The 24,548-nt window shown below is 39.7% G+C and overlaps 1 protein-coding gene across 8 annotated transcripts in view; it reads right to left on the bottom strand.

The window, feature by feature from the left end:
- The window catches only part of CCDC171 (coiled-coil domain containing 171), a 982,183-nt gene that overhangs the window by 910,203 nt on the left and 47,432 nt on the right, over positions 1–24,548 (bottom strand). For all 8 annotated transcript variants that reach the window (XR_003857717.1, XM_029608527.1, XM_029608555.1 and 5 more), the window contains exons 4-5: positions 20,249–20,423; positions 4,575–4,765 (exon numbers count right to left, since the gene is read on the bottom strand). Coding sequence is in view for 7 of the 8 variants with exons in the window: in XM_029608527.1 (XP_029464387.1) it covers positions 4,575–4,765; positions 20,249–20,423 (366 nt within the window). In the remaining variant the exon portion in view is untranslated. The remainder of the gene's footprint in view (positions 1–4,574; positions 4,766–20,248; positions 20,424–24,548) is intronic.

Here is a 24,548-nt window from a genome sequence, read left to right as displayed (position 1 = left end):
GCAACCTAAATCTACCTGGCGGCCATTGACATGTTATCCATTTACTTTATCTAATACCAGGCCCAATAGAAATCCAAATTGGTGGGTAAGGGCAGTTATTTCTACCTGTCCCTTCTTTTTCACAATGTTACTTTTCCCACGGGTTTGCCAGGTGGCCCTTTCGAGACGTGGAAGCTGCATGGTGTTACTCATCTCTAACATCTCCTTTTTAGGGGCAGCCTTATGTCACATTTATGTTGATAAATATAGCCTAAGTACTATGAATTTCTTAGCCTTTGCCCAAGTGCAGCACTTTGTACCTTCCCAGAACTTGGCGCCAGCACTAGGGAGGGGAAAATCCCTCTTTCAGCATTACTGTGATAATGTGGATACGTTGCGGGGACTAGTCTCTAAAATTTGTAACTTGCTTAATAAGGAAATTAAGAACATAAGAACATGCCAGGGTCAGACAAGGGTCCATCAAGCCCAGCATCCTGTTTCCAACAGTGGCCAATCCAGGCCACAAGAACCTGGCAAGTACCCAAAAACTAAGTCTATTCCATGTTGCCGTTGCTAATGGCAGTGGCTATTCTCTAAGTGAACTTAATAGCAGGTAATGGACTTCTCCCTCCAAGAACTTATCCAATCCTTTTTTAAACACAGCTATACTAACTGCACTAACCACATCCTCTGGCAACAAATTCCAAAGTGTAATTGTGCGTTGAGTAAAAAAGAACTTCCTCCGATTAGTTTTAAATGTGCCACATGCTAACTTCATGGAGTGCCCACTAGTCTTTCTATTATCCAAAAGAGTAAATAGCCGATTCACATCTACCCATTCTAGACCTCTCATGCTTTTAAACACCTCTATCATATCCCCCCTCAGCCATCTCTTCTCCAAGCTGAAAAGTCCTAACCTCTTTAGTCTTTCCTCATAGGGGAGCTGTTCCATTCCCTTTACCATTGTGGTAGCCCTTCTCTGTACCTTCTCCATCGCAATCATATCTTTTTTGAGATGCGGCGACCAGAATTGTACACAGTATTCAAGGTGCGGTCTCACCATGGAGCGATACAGAGGCATTATGATATTTTCCGTTTTATTCACCATTCCCTTTCTAATAATTCCCAACATTCTGTTTGCTTTTTTGACTGCCGCAGCACACTGAACCGACGATTTCAATGTGTTATCCACTATGACGCCTAGATCTCTTTCTTGGGTTGTAGTACCTAATATGTTGAACCATTTAAACATATACTTGCCTGGGAGCCGGTTTTAGGGGTAACTCACTGTGGATGAATGGGATTTAGCCTTAGTGCATAAAAGTAAATGCTCTACCTCGGCCTCATTGCAGGAAACTGCTATAAATTGTTGTATCACTGGTATCTGACTCCAGCTAAATTGCATGCTATGTACCCCACAATGGAGGATACTTGTTGGAGAAAGTGTGGGGAAGTGGACAATTTTTTTCACATTTTTTGGGAATGCACATCTGTCTCAGTATTATGGAAACAGGTCACAGATTGGATTTCACAGGTCTTGGAAAAGGAAGTTGTGCTAGATGCCCGCCATGTTTTGCTCAATATTCCGATCTGGGGCCTGGATAAATATCAAAGATTTTGCCAACAAGTGTATACTGTGGCCAGCTGCAACCTGGCTGCTTTCTGGAAACAAGTAAAAGTACTCTGTGTTCAGGATGTCCTTCGCAGACTGTGTACCCATTATCGAATGGCATTCCTTATGGCTTCTCACTATAGCCAACTATCATCTTTTCGGAAGATTTGGAGGCCTTATGTAACATGGCAGACATCTCAGTCTTCTATTCCTTGACTTGTCTTGGTTTTAGTTTTATTCTTACTCATGCAATTTGTAGTCTACCTGATACCTTATAATCCCTTATTGGGGGTTGAAGCTATTGCTTTGCATTTTGGGCCATTGCATTCTTTTTCTAATCTTGCTGTTGTATTTCTCTATTTATTTTAGGAACCTGAAGTGTGGGGGTTTATACCTGGGGATGCTGTGTTTGTTTTACTTCTATGTATGTTTGGGGTTTATTGCTGTGAGAAGAGGGGGAGGAGCAGAGGGAGGGAATTTTCTCTTTCTTTTTGACAAATGGAGTTGAATGTATGGTAGGCTTTTATCTTGCCTATGTTTTGTTGTGACATTCAATAAAAATTTTAAGTTGGAAAAAAAAATGTTTGCTAAAATACTACAGATTAGGTTGGAACAGATACTTCTTGTCCAATCCATAATGACCAAACTGGTTTTGTCAAAGGTAGGGTGCCTACTTCAAATACAAGGCGATTGTTTAACATTCTGCATTCAGCCAAGCAAAAAGTTGTCTTGGATCTCTTAACTTTAGATGCGGAAAAGGCGTTCGACAAAGTGTCCTGGCTTTTCATGTTTAAGGTGATGGCCAGCGCAGGTATTCCAGATAGATTTTCAGTGTGGGTCTCGGCTATGTATGAGCGACCAAGGGCACGATTACTGATTAATAGTGCCTTATCCCTTTTTTGGAATAGCAAGAGGAACTTGGCATGGATGTCCTCTGTCTTCCTTGCTATTTAATTTAGTGATTGAACCCCTTGTAAAGGTATGATAATTTCTCTACATGCTGACGACGTGCTCCTGTACATTACTAAACCTAGCATGTTAAGGCTTGCATTGCTTTATCTTCTTCAAAAATTTGGGAGTCTTTCGGGTTATAAAATAAACTTGGATAAGTCCAAAATGTTTTTTCTTATGAATCATATATCCCTTCCAGATTGTGTCTGTTTTTCACTAAGTAGAGGAAGGTTTCAATTACCTTGGGATTTTTATTACCAAAAATTTTAAAAATGTATATGCTAAAAATTATGGGTCTATGATAAGTCAAATTAAACAAGATATAATTTCCTGGGATCATCTTTCAGTCTCTTGGGCAGGAAGGATTCATCTACTTAAAATGAATATTTTACCAAAACTGTTATACTTGTTTCAACATCTCCCTTGTCCAGTTCCTGCCAAGGACTTTGTGGAGCTACATAGATTAATGGCTCAATTTCTTTAGAGAAAGTGTAGGACTCAGGTGAGACTTAGGTTGCCTAAATCACAGGGAGGAATGGCGCTCTCTAACTTGCATCTATATTACTGAGCAAGGAGACTGGTTTGCTTACATGACTGGCTTAATGGCGGGGATGTCTTGTGATTGGTTTTGGAAAGAATGCAAGCCAAAATTGGTTAACATGGCCATGTTTCCTTTTCTCTCTCCTAGGTCACCAATAAATCAGAAAATTTGTCGATTAGGTGCCATATTAGCTCATAACCTGCTTCTAGACAGAAAAGGTAATACATTTTGGGGGCTGGTCAGGGTCAAACTTTCGTCTGTTGCACCTTTGTTTGAGAACCTCATTTTATCTAGCTTTACCTTTTCCCTGACTTTCAGAAACTGGAAGGACAAGGGTTTAGTCTTTATAACTCAAATATGGGAAGATGATGCTTTTGTAGAGTTTGCTGAATTAGAAGAGGATTATGAATTTGACTCGGGGTTGAGGGTGCCTTTTTTCAATTAAAGGAAATATTGGCACAACATTTTAATTTGGATGAATCTCTGTGACCCTTGAATGGTGTGCAGGCATACCTGACTGACCCTGGACCTAAGCGTAATGGGATAGCTATGGTATATAAAGGCATTTTGGTGGAGGGGGGGGGGAAGTATGGATCTTATATTGCGCCCTCTTTAATTGCAATATGGAATGATAATTTGGGGCTGGAATTGGATGCTCAAGCTGGAAGAAGTATATGGACATCAGCTTATATTACTATATGTGCTAGATGTACTGAACTTATCAGGGCAAAAAAAAATAAAGCTAATCTACATCATCTTTTGATAATTTTCAGGTTGGTGCAATCACAGCAGCAGGAAGATGACACACAAACTAGATAGATGTTTCCCATATTCAGTAGACATATACATAATCTTTATTCAAAATTCACAAGCATACAGAACAGGAGAGGGGCTGAAGAGCACTACTGTAGGAAATGAATTTGGAATAAAGATTCTGCTTTTACTATTGCATGGATTATTCCTGCATTCACAAAGATTGGCATCTAGTTTCTTCTGTGATTGAATACGATTGAAGTGTTTGAGTTTGATATGGACTGCCAATACCCAGTGCTTACTCTGCTGTTGCACCAATAAAATGTATCACAATCTGCAAAGAATCCAGTTTGCTGAACTTTGAGAAGCAAAGGACATTATATTTCTAGAACCATTACAGTTCACATGTGAAGCAACATTTGTAAAATTTACAAGAAACGAACTAGCCATTCATTATTTGAGTAGCATAAATGCATATAAACCATGCAAATACACAGGGACTGATCTTAAAAAGCATTTACATTTTACATATGCAAATACACTTTACTCAAGTAAGTGTGCTTTTGAAAATTGCTACAATATATGCCTTTGAATTGTCCACAGGATTTACTCATGTAAGTGCACTTTATGCAAGTAAATGGCTTTTAAACATTGCTACAATAGTATGTTATATTTACACATGTAACTCCTTTTAAAATTCACCCAGTACTCTTTAGTATAAATAAATAACTTTCGTACCTTTAAAGTTGTCTCCAGTCTGTATTTTTCTACCATTAGTAATTCACTCTCAATATTGCAGCTCTGAATAATGCTCTTCTTTTCTTCCAGCTCACTTTCAATTTTTTGGTGTCTTTCTTGCCAGTTATGTTGTGAACTTCGAAATATTTCTTCCAATGTGTTCATCTTTTGCTGAAGATCCTCATTCTGTGCTATATGAAACAGAAGGGAAAAAAAGTCAGTTTCTGAATGGATTTACATTTCAAGAACTTATTAACTAAAACAAAGGAGAAATTACTACTTACCTGATAACTTATTTTCCCTTAGCGAAGGGTAGGCCAATCCCAACAAGTGGGTAATGCACCTCTGCCAGTAGATGGAGACAGAGCAAATGCTGATGTCATGGCTATATAGTTCCACTCTGACATTAGCCTGCCAGTATTCTCTGGAAAAGTCAAACTGTGGATAAAACTGATTATACTTGAACAATATTAGCAACAGGCAACCATTCATGTTTCTCAACCAACAGGAACACTGAACTCAGCCAAAAGAAGGAATATATCTAGAAACTAAGGGCTAAAAAAGCCACTTACCAATTATCAATGAAGAGCAGGAATCATACTCTGCATCACTCGCCCTAAGAAGGCTAACCACAAAATGTAATTCCAGCAACCAAAAGCGGGCCTAGGAGTGACCTTCACTAAAGGAAAGGAAATTATCAAGTAAGTAGCAAGTTCTCCTTCCTTATTGTTCGGGTATGTCAATTCCAACAGTGGGATGTACAAAAGCTAATCCCGAAAAGGGACGCTGCCAGCGGCCCCGTCAAAACCACCACAAAAGAGGCATCCTTCCTAGCCCTAATGCTGGAGAAGGTCTGTAAAGATGACCATGTCGCCACTTGGCAAATTTCAGCAGGCGACAACAAATAAAGCTTTAATTTTTTTTTTTTACTCGCAGGTATCCACCAGAATGGATATGTATGACCACCATATGCTGGAGATGGAGAATACTGGCGGGCTGATGTCGGGGCAGGACTATATAGCCGTGAAGTCAGCTTTTGCCTCGTCTCCATTTGCTGGTAGAGGTACATAACCCACTAATTGGGACTGACCTACCCAAACACTAAGGAAACAATTGTATCTTTTTGAAAGTTATCTGGGGAAATAGTTTAACTTTTAACTTGCATCAAAACTGAGACCCATATTTCATAATTACACCAAGTAGTCAACATTCAGATATAGCTGGCCAGGTAAGTTAGCCAGATAAGACTTATCTGGCTAACTTAACCAGGATATTCAGCGGTGCGGCCATGCTCCTGAATATACAGTACCCTGATAAATTTAAAGTCAGCCAGATAATTTAGCTGGATAAGTTTGAATATTGATATTTATCTGGCTAAGTAGCTCCTTCCAGTTATGCCCTCGGAATGCCTCTTTTTTGTCCGGCTAGATTTTAACTCAATGATGACTTATCCAGCTAAAACCTAGCTAGATAAGGGGATGAATATACCAAAACGTGTCACTTAAAAGAATAACATTGTCTGTCTAAATGGCTTTTGAAAATTGACCTCTACATTTTTTATTGATCTAATGCTTAGTCTAAGTGTGCATTCAACCACTTGCATAAAAATGTACATCAACAACACTAAAGTAAAAAGAAACCATTAATCTAACTAGTTTTGTTTATGTATTGAATGAAGAAATTGTTATATATTCCCCTATTATGCCCCTAATAAACCAGTTTTTGTAATGATTCATGAAAAACTACTGCAAGTCTCAAATTGACAAATTACACCTGAAACATCAATACAGGAAGACTGAAATCAGGATAAAAATGTTTAAAATTTATAGCCACCCTGCATCCTACCACTACCAAAGACCAAATTTCTAAATCCTGACCAAAAAAAAATAATTTAAAATTGGTACATAACAAGCCAAGAAAGAAGCAAACAGCCATGCAAGGTGTGATCTACAGACGGGGACCGCACTAAGTTAGCAAGCACCCTGTTGGGGGGGGGGGGGGTGAATCAAAATTGCCTTCTCCCAATCATGGTGAAAAATACCAGCATTCCACTTACACCATTGCCTGTAGCACCACTCATACCTTCAATCCTTCCTTTTTTTGCTTTTAACTTCCATAGCAACCCCGCTATACATAGTTTGCATTCCTGCCTTCCTCCTCCTATCTTTCCCTCACTACGACCTCCATCTCTGTTCCTTGCTCTTATCTTCTCTCTCTGTCTTCATCTCTTCTTCCATCCTTGAATACTGTGTGCAGTTCTGGTCACTGCATCTCAAAAAGGACATAGCTGCACTGGAGAAAGTGCAAAGAAGGTTGAACAAAATGATAAGGGGCATGGAACAGCTGCCCTATGAGGAAAGGCTAAAGAAGTTAGGGCTGTTCAGTTTGAAGAAGATACAACTGAGGAAGGATATGATAGAAGTCTACAAAATCATGAAAGGACTTTTACAAGTTATTGTAAATCGGTTATTTACTCTCTCAGATAATAGAAGGACCAGGGGGGCACTCCTTGAAATTAGCAAGTAGCTCATTTAAAACAAATCAAAGAAAATTCTTTTTCACTCAGTGCATGATTAAGCTCTAGAATTCATTGCCAGAGGATGTGGCTACAGCAGTTAGTGTAACTGGGTTTAAAAAAGGTTTGGATAAGTTCCTAGAGGAAAAATCCATAAACTATTACGGTAATTAATAAGCAATAGTAGCTAGAAATTTATCTAATGTTTGGGTACTTGCCAGGTTCTTATGACTTGGATTGGCCACTGTTGGAAACAGGATACTGGGCTTGATGGACCCTTGGTCTGACCCAATATGGCATGTTCTTCCCTCCTGGCTCTTACCTTCCATTCCTGCCCTGGCCCATCCCACCAATAGGAGAGCAGCACTGGGAGCAAGCACTTCTAAATGATTCTTCCTGCTGCTAGCATCTCTCTCTTTCCTGCACTGTTTAAACATTGTACAGTACGGGAAAGAGGCACTAGTGGCAGGAAGCAGAGTGACCAACTCCAGTCCTCAAGAGGCACAAACAGGCCTGGGTTTCAGGATATCCACACTGAATATGCACGAGACAGATTTGCATACTACGGAAATAATGAATACATCTCTTTCATGCATATTCAGTGTGGATATCCTGAAAACCAGGCCTGTTTGTAGCTCTTAAGGACTGGAGTTGGCCACCACTGGTTTAGAAGGACCAGGATCCCAGCACTGCTCTAGTCAGTGGTGGCAACAGTAGCAGTACTGTGAGCTGCAGAGAAAGTGATGGCACTCGGCAGCAACTCTTCTTCACCCATGGACTCTACCGAAAGAGGGATTATGGATCTCTGGCTCAGCAGCCGCATCAGGAGAGGATATTGATGCCCCTAGCACTTGGTGCCTTGTGCACCCGATGCCAAAAGCCAGCCCTATCTGCAGGAGCCTAGGAACTTAAGTCTGCTTAAAACCCTCACTGTTACTGCTTTCTGAATATAGCATCCATGCAGAATTATATGTGGCACATAATAGCAAAAAGAAACGTGAAAAACCTATTGCCCCAATTCATAAGCAAGTTAAAAAACAAATTCTACCGAGATTAAAAATGACTGCCCAAGACCTTTTATGGAGTAGCTTCCAAAACAAATGACATACCAGGACATAGGTTACATTGAAACAATGTTTCAACTTAAGTTGCACCTCATTGCCATTTTGTATCAAAGAGTCTACCTTTCTAGGCTAGTATGCAGTTTGTGAGCTCACCAATCATTATAGGAAAAAATCCTGCCCCCTTTTTTTATGTTTATCATTTAACATTTCATTCACTATTTTTTATGGTATTATATACACACATTTTAATAACCCTGACATATTGATCACTTTTAGTATGTACACTGCAAACACAAAGTTTAATATATGATCAGATATTTTGGTTATGAATAAGCTCCAAATTAAATTTGTGTCTATCATCAGTATATAAACTCAGCTCTTGGTGGGAAATCAAGCTTTATACACTTCCAGTATGCTGAGACGCAGAATTATGCATTTCTGCTGTTCTGTACTGTAAATTTAAAGTAAGTTCTCTCACATCTTGAATCTCCTCAGTACACATATTTATTAGCACATCTTTGGTCTATCATTAGAGATTTAATACACTTTTTAGAATAAATACATTTGCTGATTAATATGATGTGTGCTTGTTCAGCTCCGTTTTGACAGCACTAGTGCTTAACAGGCGGTACCACTGACTGAATTGTTTAACAATTGCCCTTTCAGCTAAGCTTTTAATAGTATCTTTAACTTTTTACTTTTGTTAAGCTTTTTTACAACAAGCAAGGTTCTTCAAATCTTATTTTCATGTTAATTACTTAGCAAGATTCCTGTGGTGAACAAATACAGTAGACTGAGCGCAGAGCTATTGTGCCTAAGTAAGCTTTTCCTATTGCTTTCTATTACCTTTTTAATTTATGGGGCTAAATACCTTTGTTTTTACTTATATAATACTGATAATGTCATGACACTATTGCTCACATAAGGAACTTTTTCACACTTTTTTTTTAATTTAAAAAAAATCACATTTTTAGAACATTATTAACATTTCATAAACATCACCTAATATGATGTGTATGATATTGCCGGCTGAGCTGTCTAAGTCATTCATCTACCCTTTGTTACATATTTATAAAAAAAAAAGTCTATATAAGTAAAAATTTAACATTTTCATGGAATTAATATTTATATATTTTACATGTTCCTAATAGGCTGTCTGTAGCTGCACTACTAGTTACTGTGAAGGAATTAACATTATTTGAATGGTCATCTTCTTTTTCATGTTGCTCATATATATATATATATATATATATATATATATATATATATATATATATGTGTGTAATTCATATTTATTTATTTATTTATTTTGTATGTTTATATGTGTTTTAAATGTATGAGATTTTTTATATGTTTTTATGTCATTTTTCACTGTGTGGTACTATTAATGTGTGTGCATTTTTTAATTTTTAATGTTATAAATGTATATATTTATGAGGTCATGTATTACTATATTTATTGGTTTGTTGGTATAGCCCCTGAAGCAGCCCACATTGTATGGGTGAAACTTGGCCCAAGTCAGGAACTGGTATTTACCTTTAAAGTATTTCCTGACACCGATCTAATTTGTTTTGGTTGCATTGATGCCAGGAATGGAGACATCAATGCACAATTTATTGCACAGATGTATGCAAAAACCCAAGGGCCAAATATCTTTTGGGGGTCAAGAACTAGGAGCCACCAAATGGGATAAAGACTTAAGCGTCCTTTGGCGACCTCCATGTAGCCAGTCAGTGTGACTCAGCAGTTGATAAACCTTATAGTATGGCTTGGGTAAATTTATTTATTTATTTATTTATTTATATTTTTATATTCCACTTTTTGTCACTTCAAAGTGTACATCAAAGCGGATTACATTCAGGTACTATAGGTATTTCTCTATCCCCACAAGGCTTACAATCTAATTTTGTACCTGAGGCAAAGAAGGGTAAAGTGACTTGCCCAAGGTCACAAGGAGCAACAGTGGGATTTGAAGCCTGGTTTCCCACCGCTCTAACCAGTAGGCTATTCCTCCATGGGAAGCAATATTACCTCCCTATAGGTCTCTGGAGAGACTCCACCAGGGGCAGATTGCCCCAGTGGGCCAGTCTGCCTGGTCACATGGTCTCTCACAGCTCCTGCCCAGCCTATTTTTACAACCGCCAGACAGCAGGCACCATGGAGTTGTTTGCGGGCTGCGGGAGCCGGGGACATATATACACACATACACACAGTTAAAATGTTTTTGCACATGTAACTGTATACCCACTGTATCCCCTGGTGAATAAAAATCAACTGGGCCAATATTTTACCATAATCTGCCCCTGGACTCCACCTAGAATACCATGTTCATTTTTAGAGATCACATATACCAAATTTTATTGATAAGGCATAGGTAGCCTAAAGTGTCAAAGAAACACAGAAATACAGAAATGATGGCAGAAAAGTACCAAATGATCCACCCAGTCTGCCCGGCAAGCTCATGCCAGTATCTCCTACACAGTGCAGGTTACCCCATGCTGATCAGTTTCCCAGACCGTAAAAGTCAGGGCTCTTGGATGCTGTTTGAATCCAGTTTCCCTTTAATCTTTGCTGTGGAAGCAGAGAGCAATGATGGAGCCGCATCAAAAGTATCAGGCTTAGTGATTAAGGGTAGTAAAAGCCACATCAGCGAGTTACCCCCATGTTTATTTGTTCTCCACACCGTAAAAGTGGGGGCCCTCATTGGTTGTCTCTGAATCCAATTCCCCTTTACCCACTGCCGTTGAAGCAGAGAGCAATGTTGGAGTTGAATTAAGCCTTGATACTGTTATTAAGGGTAGCAAATGCCACACCAGCAAGTTACCCCCAGTTACCATTGTGCACTTCTTTCTTTATTTCCATTCTCGAGCCTTTAGGGATCCACAGTGTTTATCCCATGCCCCTTTGAATTCCCTCACTGTTTTCATCTTCATCACCTCCTCCGGAAGGACATTCCAGGCATCCACCACTCTTTCCGTGAAGAAATATTTCCTCACATTGGTTCTGAGTCGTCCTTCCTGGAGTTTCATTTCATGACCTCTAATTCTATTGATTTCTTTCCAACGGAAAAAATTTGACTGTGTATCATTGAAAACTTTCAGTTAACTGAAGGTCTGAATCATATCTCCTTTGCACCTCCTCACTTCCAGGGTGTACATATTCATATCCTTCAGCCTCTCCTCATAAGTCTTCCAATGCTGACCTCTCACCATTTTGGTCGCTATTCTTTGGACCACCTCTAGCCTGTCTTTATCCACTTTGAGACACGGGTGAGGCCTCACCAATAACCTGAACAAGGGCATCACCTCCTCTTTTGCTTACTGGTTATTCCTCTCTCTCTATGCAGCCCAGCACTCTTCTGGCTTTAGCTATCACCTTATCACATTGCTTTGCTAGCTTCAGATCATCAGACACTATCACACCAAGGTCCCTTTCCCAGTCTGTGCACATTAGGTCTTTCACCGCCCATCACATACAACTCTTTTGGATTTCCGCACCCCAGATACATGACTCTGAACTTCTTGGCACTGAATCCCAGCTGCCAAATCTTCGACCACTCTTCAAGTTTTATTAAATCACTTTTCATTCTCTCTACTCCTTCAGGCATGTCAACTCTGTTGCAGATCTTAATATCATCCACAAATACACAAACCTTACCTTCTATCCCTTCTGCCGGGGTTGCTTCACAAAGATATTGAATAGAACTGGTCCCAAAATAGATCTCTGTGGCACTCCACTTAACACTGTTCTTTCATCAGAGGAGTTTCCATTTACTATTACATGCTGTCTCTTGTCAGTCAACCAGTTTGCAATCCATGTTACTAGCTTAGCACCCACTCCCAAGCTTCTCATTTTGTTCACGAGTAAATCACATCCAGCATTCTTCTCTGATCCAATTCTCTAGTCACCCAATCCAAAAATCAGATTTGTCTGACAGGACCTTCCCCTGGTGAATCCATGCAACCTATTGGATTGTAGATAGTTCACTATCCTTTCCTTCAGCAGAGTCTCCATTAATTTTCCCACTACCAAGGTAAGGCTAACCCAGCCTGTAGTTCCCAGCCTCCTCTCTGCTCCCACTCTTGTAAAGCGGGACCACCACCGCTCTTCTCCAATCTTGTGGCACCACTCCTGTTTCCAGGGATCTATTAAACAGGTCCTTCAGTGGACCCACCAGCACATCTCTGAGCTCCCTCAGTATCCTGGGATGTTCCTCATCGGGCCCCATGGTCTTGTTCATTTTCAGTTTTCCTAGCTCTTCCCATACATTCTCTTCTATAAAAGAAGTTTCATCCACACTACCCTCATCCACAGTCTTGTAAACTAGCGATAGTTCTTCTCCAGGGTTTTCTTTAGTGAAGTATTTGTTTAATATTTCTGCCATTTCTTCGTCTCGCTCCACACATTGGTCCTTTTCACCTTTCAATTTCACTATACCACTTCGGACCTTTCTCTGATATATCTGAAAAATGTTGTCACCTCGCTTTACCTCTTTGGCAATCCTTTCTTCTGCCTGACTTTTTGCTTTCTTGATTTCTTTCTTAGTGTCCCTTAGTTTCACCAGATATTTTTCCCTGTGTTCTTTTTGGGATCCTTTATATTTCTTGAATGCTTTTTTTGCCTTTATTTTTATCAGCCACGTCCTTTGAGAACCAGATCAGTTTCTTCTCTCTCTTACTTTTGTTTACTTTTCTAACATATAGATTTGTTGCCTTTGTCACTGTTCCTTTTAGTTTGGCCCACTGTTGTTCCACCTCTCTCATTTTCTCCCAGTCTTCTAGTTCTACCTCCAGGTACATCCCTCATTTTGACAAAGTTGCTATTTTTGAAATTCAAAACTCGGGTCTTTGTGTGACCTTTCTGTTTCCTATTTGTGAAAGCAAACCATACCATTTGATGATCACTGGTGCTCAGGTGGGCACCCACCCAGACAAAGATATTAACACTGTTAGTGAGTACTAGGTCAAGTATAACTCCTTCCCTCGTGGCTTCCATTAACATTTGTTTGAACAGAGCCCCTTGAAGGGAATCCATTACCTCTCTACTTCTGGTAGATTCTGCAGAAGGGATTCTCCAGTTTACGTCCGGCAGATTAAGATCTCCAACAATCAATACTTCTCCCTTCTTTCCCACCTTTTGGATGTCTTCAACCAGATCTCTGTCTAGTTCTTCCATTTGAGTCAGAAGCCTGTAAATCACTCCAGTAAAAATGGATGCACCATCATCTTTTTTTTTTTTTTTTAAGGACGGCCCATTATGTTTCTTCTCTACCCCACATTCCTTGCAGTTCAGTTGCTTGGACATTGTTTTTTGTCCAAGACTTGAAGGAATCATAAAATGCAAATCTTTAATACAAATCTTTAATAAATGGTTACAAAAACTTTAAAATATTTCAAAATCAATAATGATACAATGAAATGGCATGTAATAACAATGTGACCAATACTTGACCAAGCATATACACTTTTTAAAGGAAACAGAATTCATGTATATACACACACACAAAACACTGCTAACTAGCTAATATATACATGTTACAATGTATCGTACACTTACAAACACTGTATAATTTCCAGATCAATGTTGCAATGACATGAACAATGTTCTAAACAGTTAGCAAACCTGAAGGTAATGAGACTGATAAAGGATACTTTGTTACAATGTGCTAAATAAATTGCGGAACTGTCTCCAGCAAAAGGCTGAAAAAGTATGTAGAAAATCCTTAGAAAGTTTGCCAGATTATAGGAGTTGGTGTACTGATATGGCTCTAATAATGCTGACAATGAGGATGAATTGTGGTTTCGCTGTATTCCTTTTCTGTATGAAAAGTTCACTGTGTGGCTGTGCTTCAAACGGATCCCTGGTCTCTCTGAATAAATTTCTCACATAGGAATAGAACTATGTAGATATGTGTGAAATGAGTCCCAACAAAGAAAATTCTCTTTGTTTTACCTTGTGAAGGCTTCCTCAGGGGATGTATGGAAAGCAATCAGAATCAGATAAGTTGTAGCAAAAGCCCAATGTTTATCGCAAACTACTGGGTGACATCACATCAGACGTAAAGTTATGTCTAATATCCAAATCTCAAATAAATTCAAAATGTGCATTCCTTGTGGTGAATTCAATTCCCACAAAATTCTTGTGAATGTATTCAGCCAATATGACTGAAGCATTAAGGCATAGGGGAAAATCTGTTCAAACGCGTCTACATAGCATGGCTGCATAGCGTATTTCTTAAGCCCAATGTTTTTCCAAAAAATTGCAATTTCATTGTACCCTTATAGTCACCATCGCAGCATACTGTTGATATTTTTAACATAAAGTGCTATTCCTCCCCCTTTTCTGTCTTCTCTGTCCTTTCTTAAGTTATAGCCCAGTATGGCCGTATCCAAATCATGAGACTCAGTGAACCAGCACTGCATCCACCATTAAGGCCTGCAAGTCTGGGATTTTATTGCCCAGACTATGAGTATTTGTGGTCATAGCTTTCCAACTCATCTCCCTAGGATTGCTGCTCTTCTTGGACATCTTTTCTGTTATTTTGAGCTAATTGACTTTGTTATTTTCTCCTCCCAATTCCTGTATTGCTTCGGGGTGACATGGCGATTTCATTGGCCACCTCCTGCCACCCCCGCTTGCTATTTTAAATGCCTCATAGTATATGCTCTGAATTTCTCACTTAATATCCTCTTTCCGGCCAAGAACAAATGTAGACCTTCCTTATAGTATAATCTTTTACTGTTCCATACATGAAATTCAAAACTCGGGTCTTTGTGTGACTTTTCTGTATCCTATTTGCTTTGAGCCAAATATTGAAATTATCTATATGGCAGAGCCTTTCCTTCCCCTTTCCATCAACTGGTAATACTTCTGAAAAGGCAGTGATCTTTGCCATGTGTATAATTTTCGTCCCTAATTTTTTGAAATCTTTTTGTACTAAACTATGTCTGGTGGGAGCACTAAGAGGAGAGGATCATCTTACTGGTGGCTGCAGAGATTCGGTAGGTATTGCTTTAGGATATCTTACAACTTAAAAAGTTTTGTGGACAGGTAAAATATTGGGGTATATTCTTTAGTGTGTGTGAGTGTGAATGTGTGTGTTATAAAAAGCAAGCCAAAAAGTAGGACATAGCTTAGAGTTTGTGTGTGTTTGTCTTTACCTCCCACTCACCCCTAGCTCATCCTTTGATTTATAGGCATGAGTCACTTTCACATTAAAAATCTATCAGCCTTTTCTCTAAAACACAGGATTTCCCTAGCCCTTATCAAGAGTTTAATTATCCCACTGCAGGTCACTACCAGATTAATAGTGAATATACCAATAAATTTAAAGGGCTCTAATTATATGCATTCCTACTCCTGAAGCAACCTAAACGTAACTAAGAACTCATCAAAATTAAGATGAATACAGCAGTCCAGCAGCAAGGGGGGGGGGGGGCCTTCCAGTCTTTTCCAACAAATGTCTTATGTATGATATTTTACCCGCCGGTGAGAGATGTGTGTGTGTGCAAGAACCTGATCTCCAGGTGTTGCATTGTTCTCTCGCACAGAGGATGTCTCTCCCAGGACTACTACTCAGGAAGAAAATGTTAAGTCTGATATTATAGTTGGTGATTCAATTATTAGGAATGTAGATAGCTGGGTGGCTGGTGGATATGAGGATCATCTGATATCATGCCTACCCGGTATGAAGATGGCAGACCTCACACTCATCTAGATAAGATTTTAGACAATGCTAGGGAGCAGAAGTCTTTTGTGGTACATGTGGGCAGCAACGACACAGGAAAATATGGGAGGAAGATTCTGGAAGCCAAATTTAGGGTCTTAGATAGAAATTTGTAATTGAGAACCTCCAGGGTAGCATTCTCTGAAATGGTCCCTGTTCTATGCACAGGTCCCTAGCAGCAGGCAGAGCTCCAGATTCTCAATGCTTGGATGAGATGCTGGTGCAAGGAAGAGGAAATCAGTTTTGTAAGGAATTGTGGAATCTTTTGGGGAAGGAGGGAGTTTTTCTGAAGAGATGGGCTCCACCTTAATCAGGGTGGAACCAGGCTGCTGCATTAACCTTTAAAAAGGAGACAGAGCAGCTTTTAAATTAGAACAAAGAGGAAAGTTGACAGTCACTCAGCAACACATGGTTTGGAGGGCGGTATCTTTGAAGGATACTAATGAAGCAGAAGAGTTAGGTCATCCCAACAGAGAGAGGTTCCAATAAAAGCAAAAGTAGTCCATGTGCCTAGAAGTAAAGAATCACTTGAGCTAAAAGATTCTAAATTATCCCTGTCAACTGAAAAGTAGGCTGTTAATACAAACAAAAACCCACTTTGAAATGTCTGTATGCCAATGCCAGAAGTCTAAGAAGTAAGATGGAAGAGTTAGAGCATATAGCAGTGAATGATGAGATAGACTTAAGTGGCGTCTCAGAGACATGGTAGAAGGATAAGAACTAATAAGATATAATTTATACCCTGGTATGGCACTATCATAATTATGGGGAGAAGCAACTTGGTGGGAAAGGGGTGGCACTTTATGTCCAAGGTGGCACAGAGTTCAACAGGATAAGGATTCTGCAAAAAACTAAATGCACAATAGACTCTTTATGGGTTGAAATCCCATGTGTGCTGGTGAAGAGTATAGCGATAGAAGTATACTACCATCCACCTGGCCAAAAAGAGGAGATGGAAGATGAAATGCTAAAAGAAATTAGAGAAGCTAACCAAATTAGTAGTGTACTAATAATGGGAGATTTCAATTACCCCAATATCGACTGGGTAAATGTAACATCAGGACATGCTAGAGAGATAAAGTTCCTGTATGGAATACATGGCAGCTTGATAGAGGAATTGGTTCAGGAACAGAGGAGAGATGGAACTATTTAGATCTAATTCTTAGTGGAGCACAGGATTTGGTGAGAGAAGCAACAGTGGTGGGGCCACTTAGCAAGACTAATCAGAACATGATCAAATTGAATTAACTGGAAGGGGGACAATAAGTAAATCCATGGCTCTAGCACTAAACTTTCAAAAGGGAAACTGAGAAAATGAGAAAAAAAGAAACAAACTGAAAGGTGCAGTTACAAAGGTTAAGAGTATACAATAGATGTGGACATTGTTTAAAAAAAAACCAAAACACAAAACCATCTCAGAAGCGCAGTCCAGATGTATTCCAGACATTAAGAAAAGTGGAAGGAAGGCCAAACAATTGCCGGTATGGTTAAAAGATGATGTGAAAGAAACTATTTTAGTCAAAAGATCTTCCTTCAAAAACTGGAAGAAGGACCCATCTGAAAAAAAATAGGAAAAAGCATAAGCATTTGCAAATTAAATGTAAAACATTGATAAGACAGGCTAGAAGAGAATTTGAAAAGTAGTTGGTCATAGAGGCAAACTCTCATAATAAAAACTTTTAAAAATATATCTGAAGCAAGAAGCCTGTGAGGGAATCGGTTGGAATGTTAGATGATCAACGGGTTAAAGGAGAATTTACGGAAGACTAAATTAATTCTTTACTTTGGTGTTTACTAATTAGGATGTTGGCAAGATATCCATTTTAGAGAAGGTTTTAAAGGGTGACAATTCAGATGAATTGATCCAAACCATGGTGAATCTAGAAGTAGTAGTAAGCCAGAAAAACTGAAGAGCAGCAAATTCCAGGGTTCTTAAAGAACTAAAAAATGAAATTTCAGACTTATTATAAATAATTTGTAATCTATCATTAAAATCATCCATTGTACCTGAAGACTGGAAGGTGGCCAATATAACCCCAATATATAAAAAGGGCTCCAGAGGAGATCCAGGAAATCATAAACCTGTGAGCCAGACTTCAGTGCTGGGAAAAATTATGGAAACTATTATAAAGAATAAAATCATAAATATACAGACATACATGATTTAATGGACATACCAGCATGGATTTACACAAGAGAAGTCTTGCCTCACAAATTTTCTACATTTTTTGAAGGGGTGTATAAATATGTGGATAAAGGCGAACCAGTAAATGGGGTGTATTTGGATTTTCAGAAGGCACATGAAAACCTCATGAGAGGCTTCTAAGAAGCCTAAAAAGTCATGGGATAGGAGGAGATGTCCTTTTATAGATTGCAAACTGGTTAAAAGCCCGGAAACAGAGAGTAGGATTAAATGGTCAATTTTCTCAGTGGAAAAGGGTAAACAGTGGAGTGCCTCAGGGATCTGTACCTGGACCGGTACTTTTTAATATATTTATTAAAAAGAGTGAGGTGATCAAATCTGCAGATGACTCAAAATTATTCAGAGCAGTTAAATCACAAGTAGATTGTGATAAATTGCAGAAGGACCTTGCAAGACTGGTTGTCCATATGGCAGATAAAATATAATATGGACAAGTGCAAGATGATGCATACAGGGAAAAATAACCCATGATGTAGTTACACGAACTTAGGTTCCATATTAGGAGTTACCACCCAGGAAAAAGATCTGGGCATCATAGTTGATATTACATTGAAATTATCGGCTCAGTGTGCTGTGGCAATCAAAAGAGCAAACAATGTTAGGCATTATTAGGAAGGGAATGGCAAATAAAATGGAGGATGTCATAATGCCTCTGTATCGCTCCAAGGTTAGACCGCACCTTCAATAGTGTGTGCAATTTTGGTTGCCGCATCTCAAAAAAAAGATATAGTTGCACTGGAGAAAGAGAGAAGGGCAACCAAAATGATAGAGGGCATGGAAAGGCTAAAGAGGTTAGGTCTGTTAAGCCTGAAGAGACGGCTGAGGGATATGATAGAGGTCTACACAATCATGAAAGGACTTGAATGGGTAAATGAGAAATGGTTATTTACTCTTTTGGATAATACAAGGACTAGGAGCTACTCCATGAAGTTAGCAAGTAATGCATTTCAAACAAATCAAAGAAAATTCTTTCACTCAGTGCACAATTAAGCACTGGAGTTCATTGCAAAAGGATGTGGTTGAGGCAGTTAATGTAGCAAGGTTTAAAACAAGGTTTAGATAAGATCCAATCCGGAGAAGTCCAATAACTGCTATTAATCAATAGGGAATAGCCACTGCTTCTTGCTGGCATTAGTAGCATGGGATCTATTTAATGTTTGGGTACTTGCTAAGTACTTGTAACTTGGATTGGCCACTGCTGGAGACAGGATATTGGACTTGATGTACCCAGTATGACCCAGTATGGCATAGCTTATGTGCTTATGTACTATATGCCATGCACAGATTGAAGGAGCTAAAGATATACTTTTTAGAAGAGGGAAAGGGGAGATAATACACCAACATTCAAACATTTAGCAGGTTTTAATAAAGTATTAGAAGGAATAAAGTGCCTGAAGGAAGCATTTTAACACAGAATGAAAAATTCAAAGACAAGGGATCATCCCATAAAGCTGAAGGGAGAGGAAAATACTTTTTCACCGACAGTAGACTTCCAACAGAGTTATAGAAGGTTAAACAGTGGCAGAATTCAATCATACATGGCATAAATATAAAAGGGACTTTAGTGTTGAGGGAGCAAAATTAAGATCTGTGACAGTACGGTAATCAGGTACAAAATGAGTAGACTGAGTGGACCAAACCATCTATGTTTCTAGGTCTTGGCATGTAAGAACATGCCATACTGGGTCAGACCAAGGGTCCATCAAGCCCAGCATCCTGTTTCCAACAGTGGCCAGATTTGTCAACCCTCAAATCTGTTCGTAATGTCATGCTTTTGGTTGGTATCATGAGTTTGTCCTAACAGTGATTTTCTGACAGTATATGATTTGGCCATTTGGTCAAATAACTATTTTAAATTGAGCAAGTGTTATGGAAACACAAAGAAATTAATGGATTATGGGGTAACCAGAAACAAATTTACTTTTTTTGGTACTGTTGAAGCAGTGTTTTAAAACCATATTCAATGAATTATTTCATTATATGCCAAAAGCAAAAATTATTAGTTTTACGGTAGTCACAGCCTCATTTACTATATCAAAGTTACTGCATCCTGCTTTTCTATTTTACGTCAAAGCAGTAAATCTAATACAGATACACAAAATTAAGGAAAATGAACCCATAGTTCATTCATTCCATTCTTTTTAAAGATAATGTATTTCAATTTACCTTTAAGTTGTTCATGTAATTTATACGCATTAGCAATTTTCTCCTCAATGGCACATCTTTCAGCATTAGAGTCCTTTCTGGTAACAGCCAGCTCATACTCAAGACGTTGTCGGACAGCCTCTCCTTTCTCAATATGGGATCGATATTTCGTCATCTCGCTTTCGCACTTGAACACCTATTAAGAATTCACTGCATTTAGAAACAATCAACTGAAGACATACTATAATTTTTTTTTTTATTTTAAGAAGCGTCCTTGGTATAGATTATCCATTGTCAATATCACCCAAGCAAGAAGTTAATGCAAAAAATTCAAATTTAAAAAAACCACAAATAAAATCTAATCATTTTTCATGTTTTTGATGTAATTTACCCACCAATTTAATAAAATGTGAACTAGAAATAACACCCTTTATTGTCAAAATTTCACAAACTATGTAATAAATCTTTTATTCTAAAATAGGTAAAATCCTTGCTATTTTGATTAAAGACATTTTTTCGTGAGATGTGAAATTAGAACCAAATAAAATTAGTGTCACCATATTTTCCCAACATTCTCAGATATACGGGAACAGAACATTGAGGATTGAAGAATAAGAAGTTGTTACACTCCCAATATACTTCAACTCGAAAGACAAATTACAATAAAAGAAGCATACTCCAAATCAGAAAATATTTAGTTCAGGAAAATCCTCATCGAATGTCATAAATCCAAAACAGAATCAGAGGACAAACAGTGCAACTGACTATTCAAATGAAGCTCTGTTTGACCAGGCAATTGAATGGAGTAGCCTGTGTTATGCATTTCTTTTTTGTCATTTTCAGCCTCTATTCTCAGGACAATATCCCAGCTACTTTAAAAAAAAAAAAAAAAGGTGCTTCTCTCCCAGACAACACTCCACCTTACCTACTGATATTTAAATTTCCTACAGAAATTCTAAAAGTTTCAGCCTGCAAGCTGCATACCCATATTGATCCAAGTATGAGGTAATGTGAATGTGCTTTGTTATATTCCACATTAAACAGATTTTAAAATGATTGTATTATGAATGGCTATGAAAGATGCATGGACAGCAACCAGAGGTTGAAGCCTTGACAATTGCCATTACTGTTCACAAGTTTTGAACTTGTGCTAATTCAACCCATTAGTGGATTTACTAAGCTATTAAATGTGAATTACTCTAAATTAAATGTTTTCTGTATTTAGAGTGTGCTTCTTTTACATCAAAGAATACTGAAGACAAATGACAGTAACAGTTGAAATGAAGGAGAGAGGGAGAAAAGATGCAAGGAAGTATAACTCTGATAAATGACATTCACTCTAATCACATATAAAGAATGACAATCAATAAACAATCAAGCAAGTTTATTATGCAGTTATGAAGCCCTTTAAAATAGGAAAGTGAAGTATTTCAGTGCATTTCAGCACCACAGTCTGGACAGCTCCTCTAACCACCTCTAACCAATTTTTTAAAACATGGACAAGCCATCCAGTGCGCCCTCCATGTGACAGGGGCCGGCCAATGGCACGCATACCCTGTCACATGGTAAGGGCAAAGGCCATCGGCGCCATTTTTATTAGTGGCAGCCGATGGCCCGAGAGCGGGAGATCGCTCCAGTGACCCCCACTGGACCACCAGGTACTTGTAAAATGTTTTGGGGGGGGGGGGGGGTCGGGAGGGTGGGGGAAGCTAAGGGATTGGTTTTAAAGGGTCGGGGTGGGTTTTTTGTTTATCGGCTCAGGCGCAGCCGATAAAACCGCGATCGGGCCGGAGAAAAAAAAACACGATGTGAATCGGAACCGGAATCCGCACCGATTCCGGTTCCGATTCACATCTCTACTATTTAGTTTGACCCAGATTAAGCTCCTGTAGGGTATTAACTTTATGATGGAAGCTCTGGAGCCAGGTTTGCATCATTTGAACACCATTTATTAAGTCCATCAGTGTATCAGGCATCCTGGCCTCCTACTCCATCCTGGCTTAGCTTCTGATCTTAGGCTGCTACAAGCTGTCAGGCTGCAACCAAAACGCGTTAGGAAAAAAAGTGTATCAGAAGAGGCTAGATAGCCAGATAAAGGTTGTGGATCAAGCAGGGAGTCACCTAAGTGAGGAGAGGTTCTAATGGTGATCCTGAAAGAGATGCCAAGGCTAGTAAAACCTTATCTTAGGTGGTGTCCAGACAAGCAGCTGAAGCACTGCAAAAGGACTGCAGAGCAGGAACAAGACCAGATGAAAACAAGTTCTGGAGGATGTAATCCAAGAGTCTGTATTCCAGGAGTCTGTGTTGAACCACTGGAATCTTCTGACAGCATGTCTAACTACTTGGCAATCAGAGGGTAAATGTCTTCTGGCCCTTTTCTGCCTCTGAGCCCAATGTAACAAGGCACGAGTAAAAAATATGCGCTGAACTTTAGCGTACATTTTATTTACTCATGCACTTAAAAAAACAAGTTAACTCCCAATGCAATAAGCTAAGGAGAAATTACTATTTACTTGATAATTTATTTTCCTCTAAGAAAGGAAGGCCAATCCACACAAGTGGGTTATGCACCTCTACCAGCAGACAGAGATGGAGTAAAGCTGACTCGCTGACGTCACAGACATATAGCCCTGCCTGACATCAACCCATCAGTATTCTCTGCAAAAGGCAAACTGTGGACAAACTGATTATACTTAAACATAAAAATTAATAGTCAATCACTCATGCTTCCAATCAACTGGGAACACTGAGCTCAGCCAAAAGAATTAACATGCACTAACTTAGGGGCTGGTTATGTCATTTACCAGTCATTCAAATGAATGAACAGAAACAGTGTTGTCTGCATACAAGGGACGAACAAAAAGCAATTAAGGGATTGGTCTACCTTCCTTAGAAGAAAGGAAATCATCAGCTAAGTAGTAATTTCTCCTTACTCTGCACTCAGGTAGGTCAATATACACATGTGGGATGTACCAAAGCTACTCCCAAACACAGCAGAAGGCAGCCTGTGGTCCTGTCAACACCGCATGTTCGAAAGCCGCGTCTTAAAGAGCCCACACATCCAAGCAAAAATGCTTGGAGAATGTGTGTGAGGACCACGTCACTACTCAGCAAATCTAGACAGGAGACAACTGAAGCTCCACCCATGATACCGCCAGAAGTTGCCCTAACCTGACTAGGCAAGGGGACATCAGCAACCACATAGGCAGCCATGCTCAACGAGCTATAGTTGCCTATGTCACCGGTTCATCTTGTTTGCCTCCACCATGGAGCACACACACAGTTAATCAGACTTCCTAAAAGATTTAGTAATCTTTAAATACCGTATCTGACCCCGCCTGACATAGAAGGTATGCAACAGAGGATAATCACGCTCATCGCTATCCCTGTCCAGTGTGGGCAGGGAAATAGATTGACTCAAATGAAACTCGGCCAAGAAGGAAGGTACAGTCTTAAGCTGTACCACTCTGGAGTCATTCATAGAAACGGCTCATGGTAAGAAGCAGCTTGCAGCTCAGAGACTGTTGCGTCCGTCGGTCTCAGACGGCTTTGACCCTTGTGCCTCACATTTTTCTCTGCTCTCCCCGCTAGCCTTGGAAAGATGGCTACTGCCGCGTCTGCAAGCCGCGTCCTCCGGTGTCCCTGGAACGGCTATGGCAAAGCCTCATGCCATGTTTCTCCTAAGGGCCTCCTAGGGTGCGCGCGCATGCCACCCACATCTTTATCCACGTCATGGCGGGAACTTCGGGGGCGTCCCCCTCGAGTGACGTCATGCCATCTGGGTATTTAGCCTACACTTGTTTGCTAGCTCATTGAGTTAGCAAGGATTGGACTTGTCCGGTCTACGCTACTCTGCCGCTTCCTTGCTGCCGCTGGAAGCCCTCTCTCTACCCTTCGGGATATTCTCTAACCTGGGTACCCGCTCCTCGGGGGCCCTTTGCTTTCTTTCAGGTGCCTTACTGGGATCAGGTACTCGCTCCTCGAGGGTCTGCTCTCCCTGCCTCGGTACCTGTTACCATCGACTTCTCCCTGGTGGAATCGCCAACCTTACAGCTACCATCTAGTGAGTAATCTGATTCTCAGTCTGTCTCATCTACAGCTCTGCCGTGCTGGGAAACCTATACCTGGATATCCCTATACCATCTTGGTGAGACGGGTTCCCTCTGCCGAGGGTCCCTAGACTGCTACCTCCGGATCTACTCACTACTGCCACCTCTGGTGGTATACATCAGCTGTACAATAAAAGACGTCCTGAGTCTAACCCAGTACTGTGGCTCCCCACAGGGATCCTTCCCGTGGGCATGGTCATCTGCCACAGTAC

The sequence above is a fragment of the Rhinatrema bivittatum genome, chromosome 1 (assembly GCF_901001135.1).
Source record: "Rhinatrema bivittatum chromosome 1, aRhiBiv1.1, whole genome shotgun sequence".
Lineage (NCBI taxonomy): Eukaryota > Metazoa > Chordata > Amphibia > Gymnophiona > Rhinatrematidae > Rhinatrema > Rhinatrema bivittatum.
Note: the sequence above shows the minus strand (reverse complement) of the source record. Positions and strands in the feature narration are given on the sequence as shown.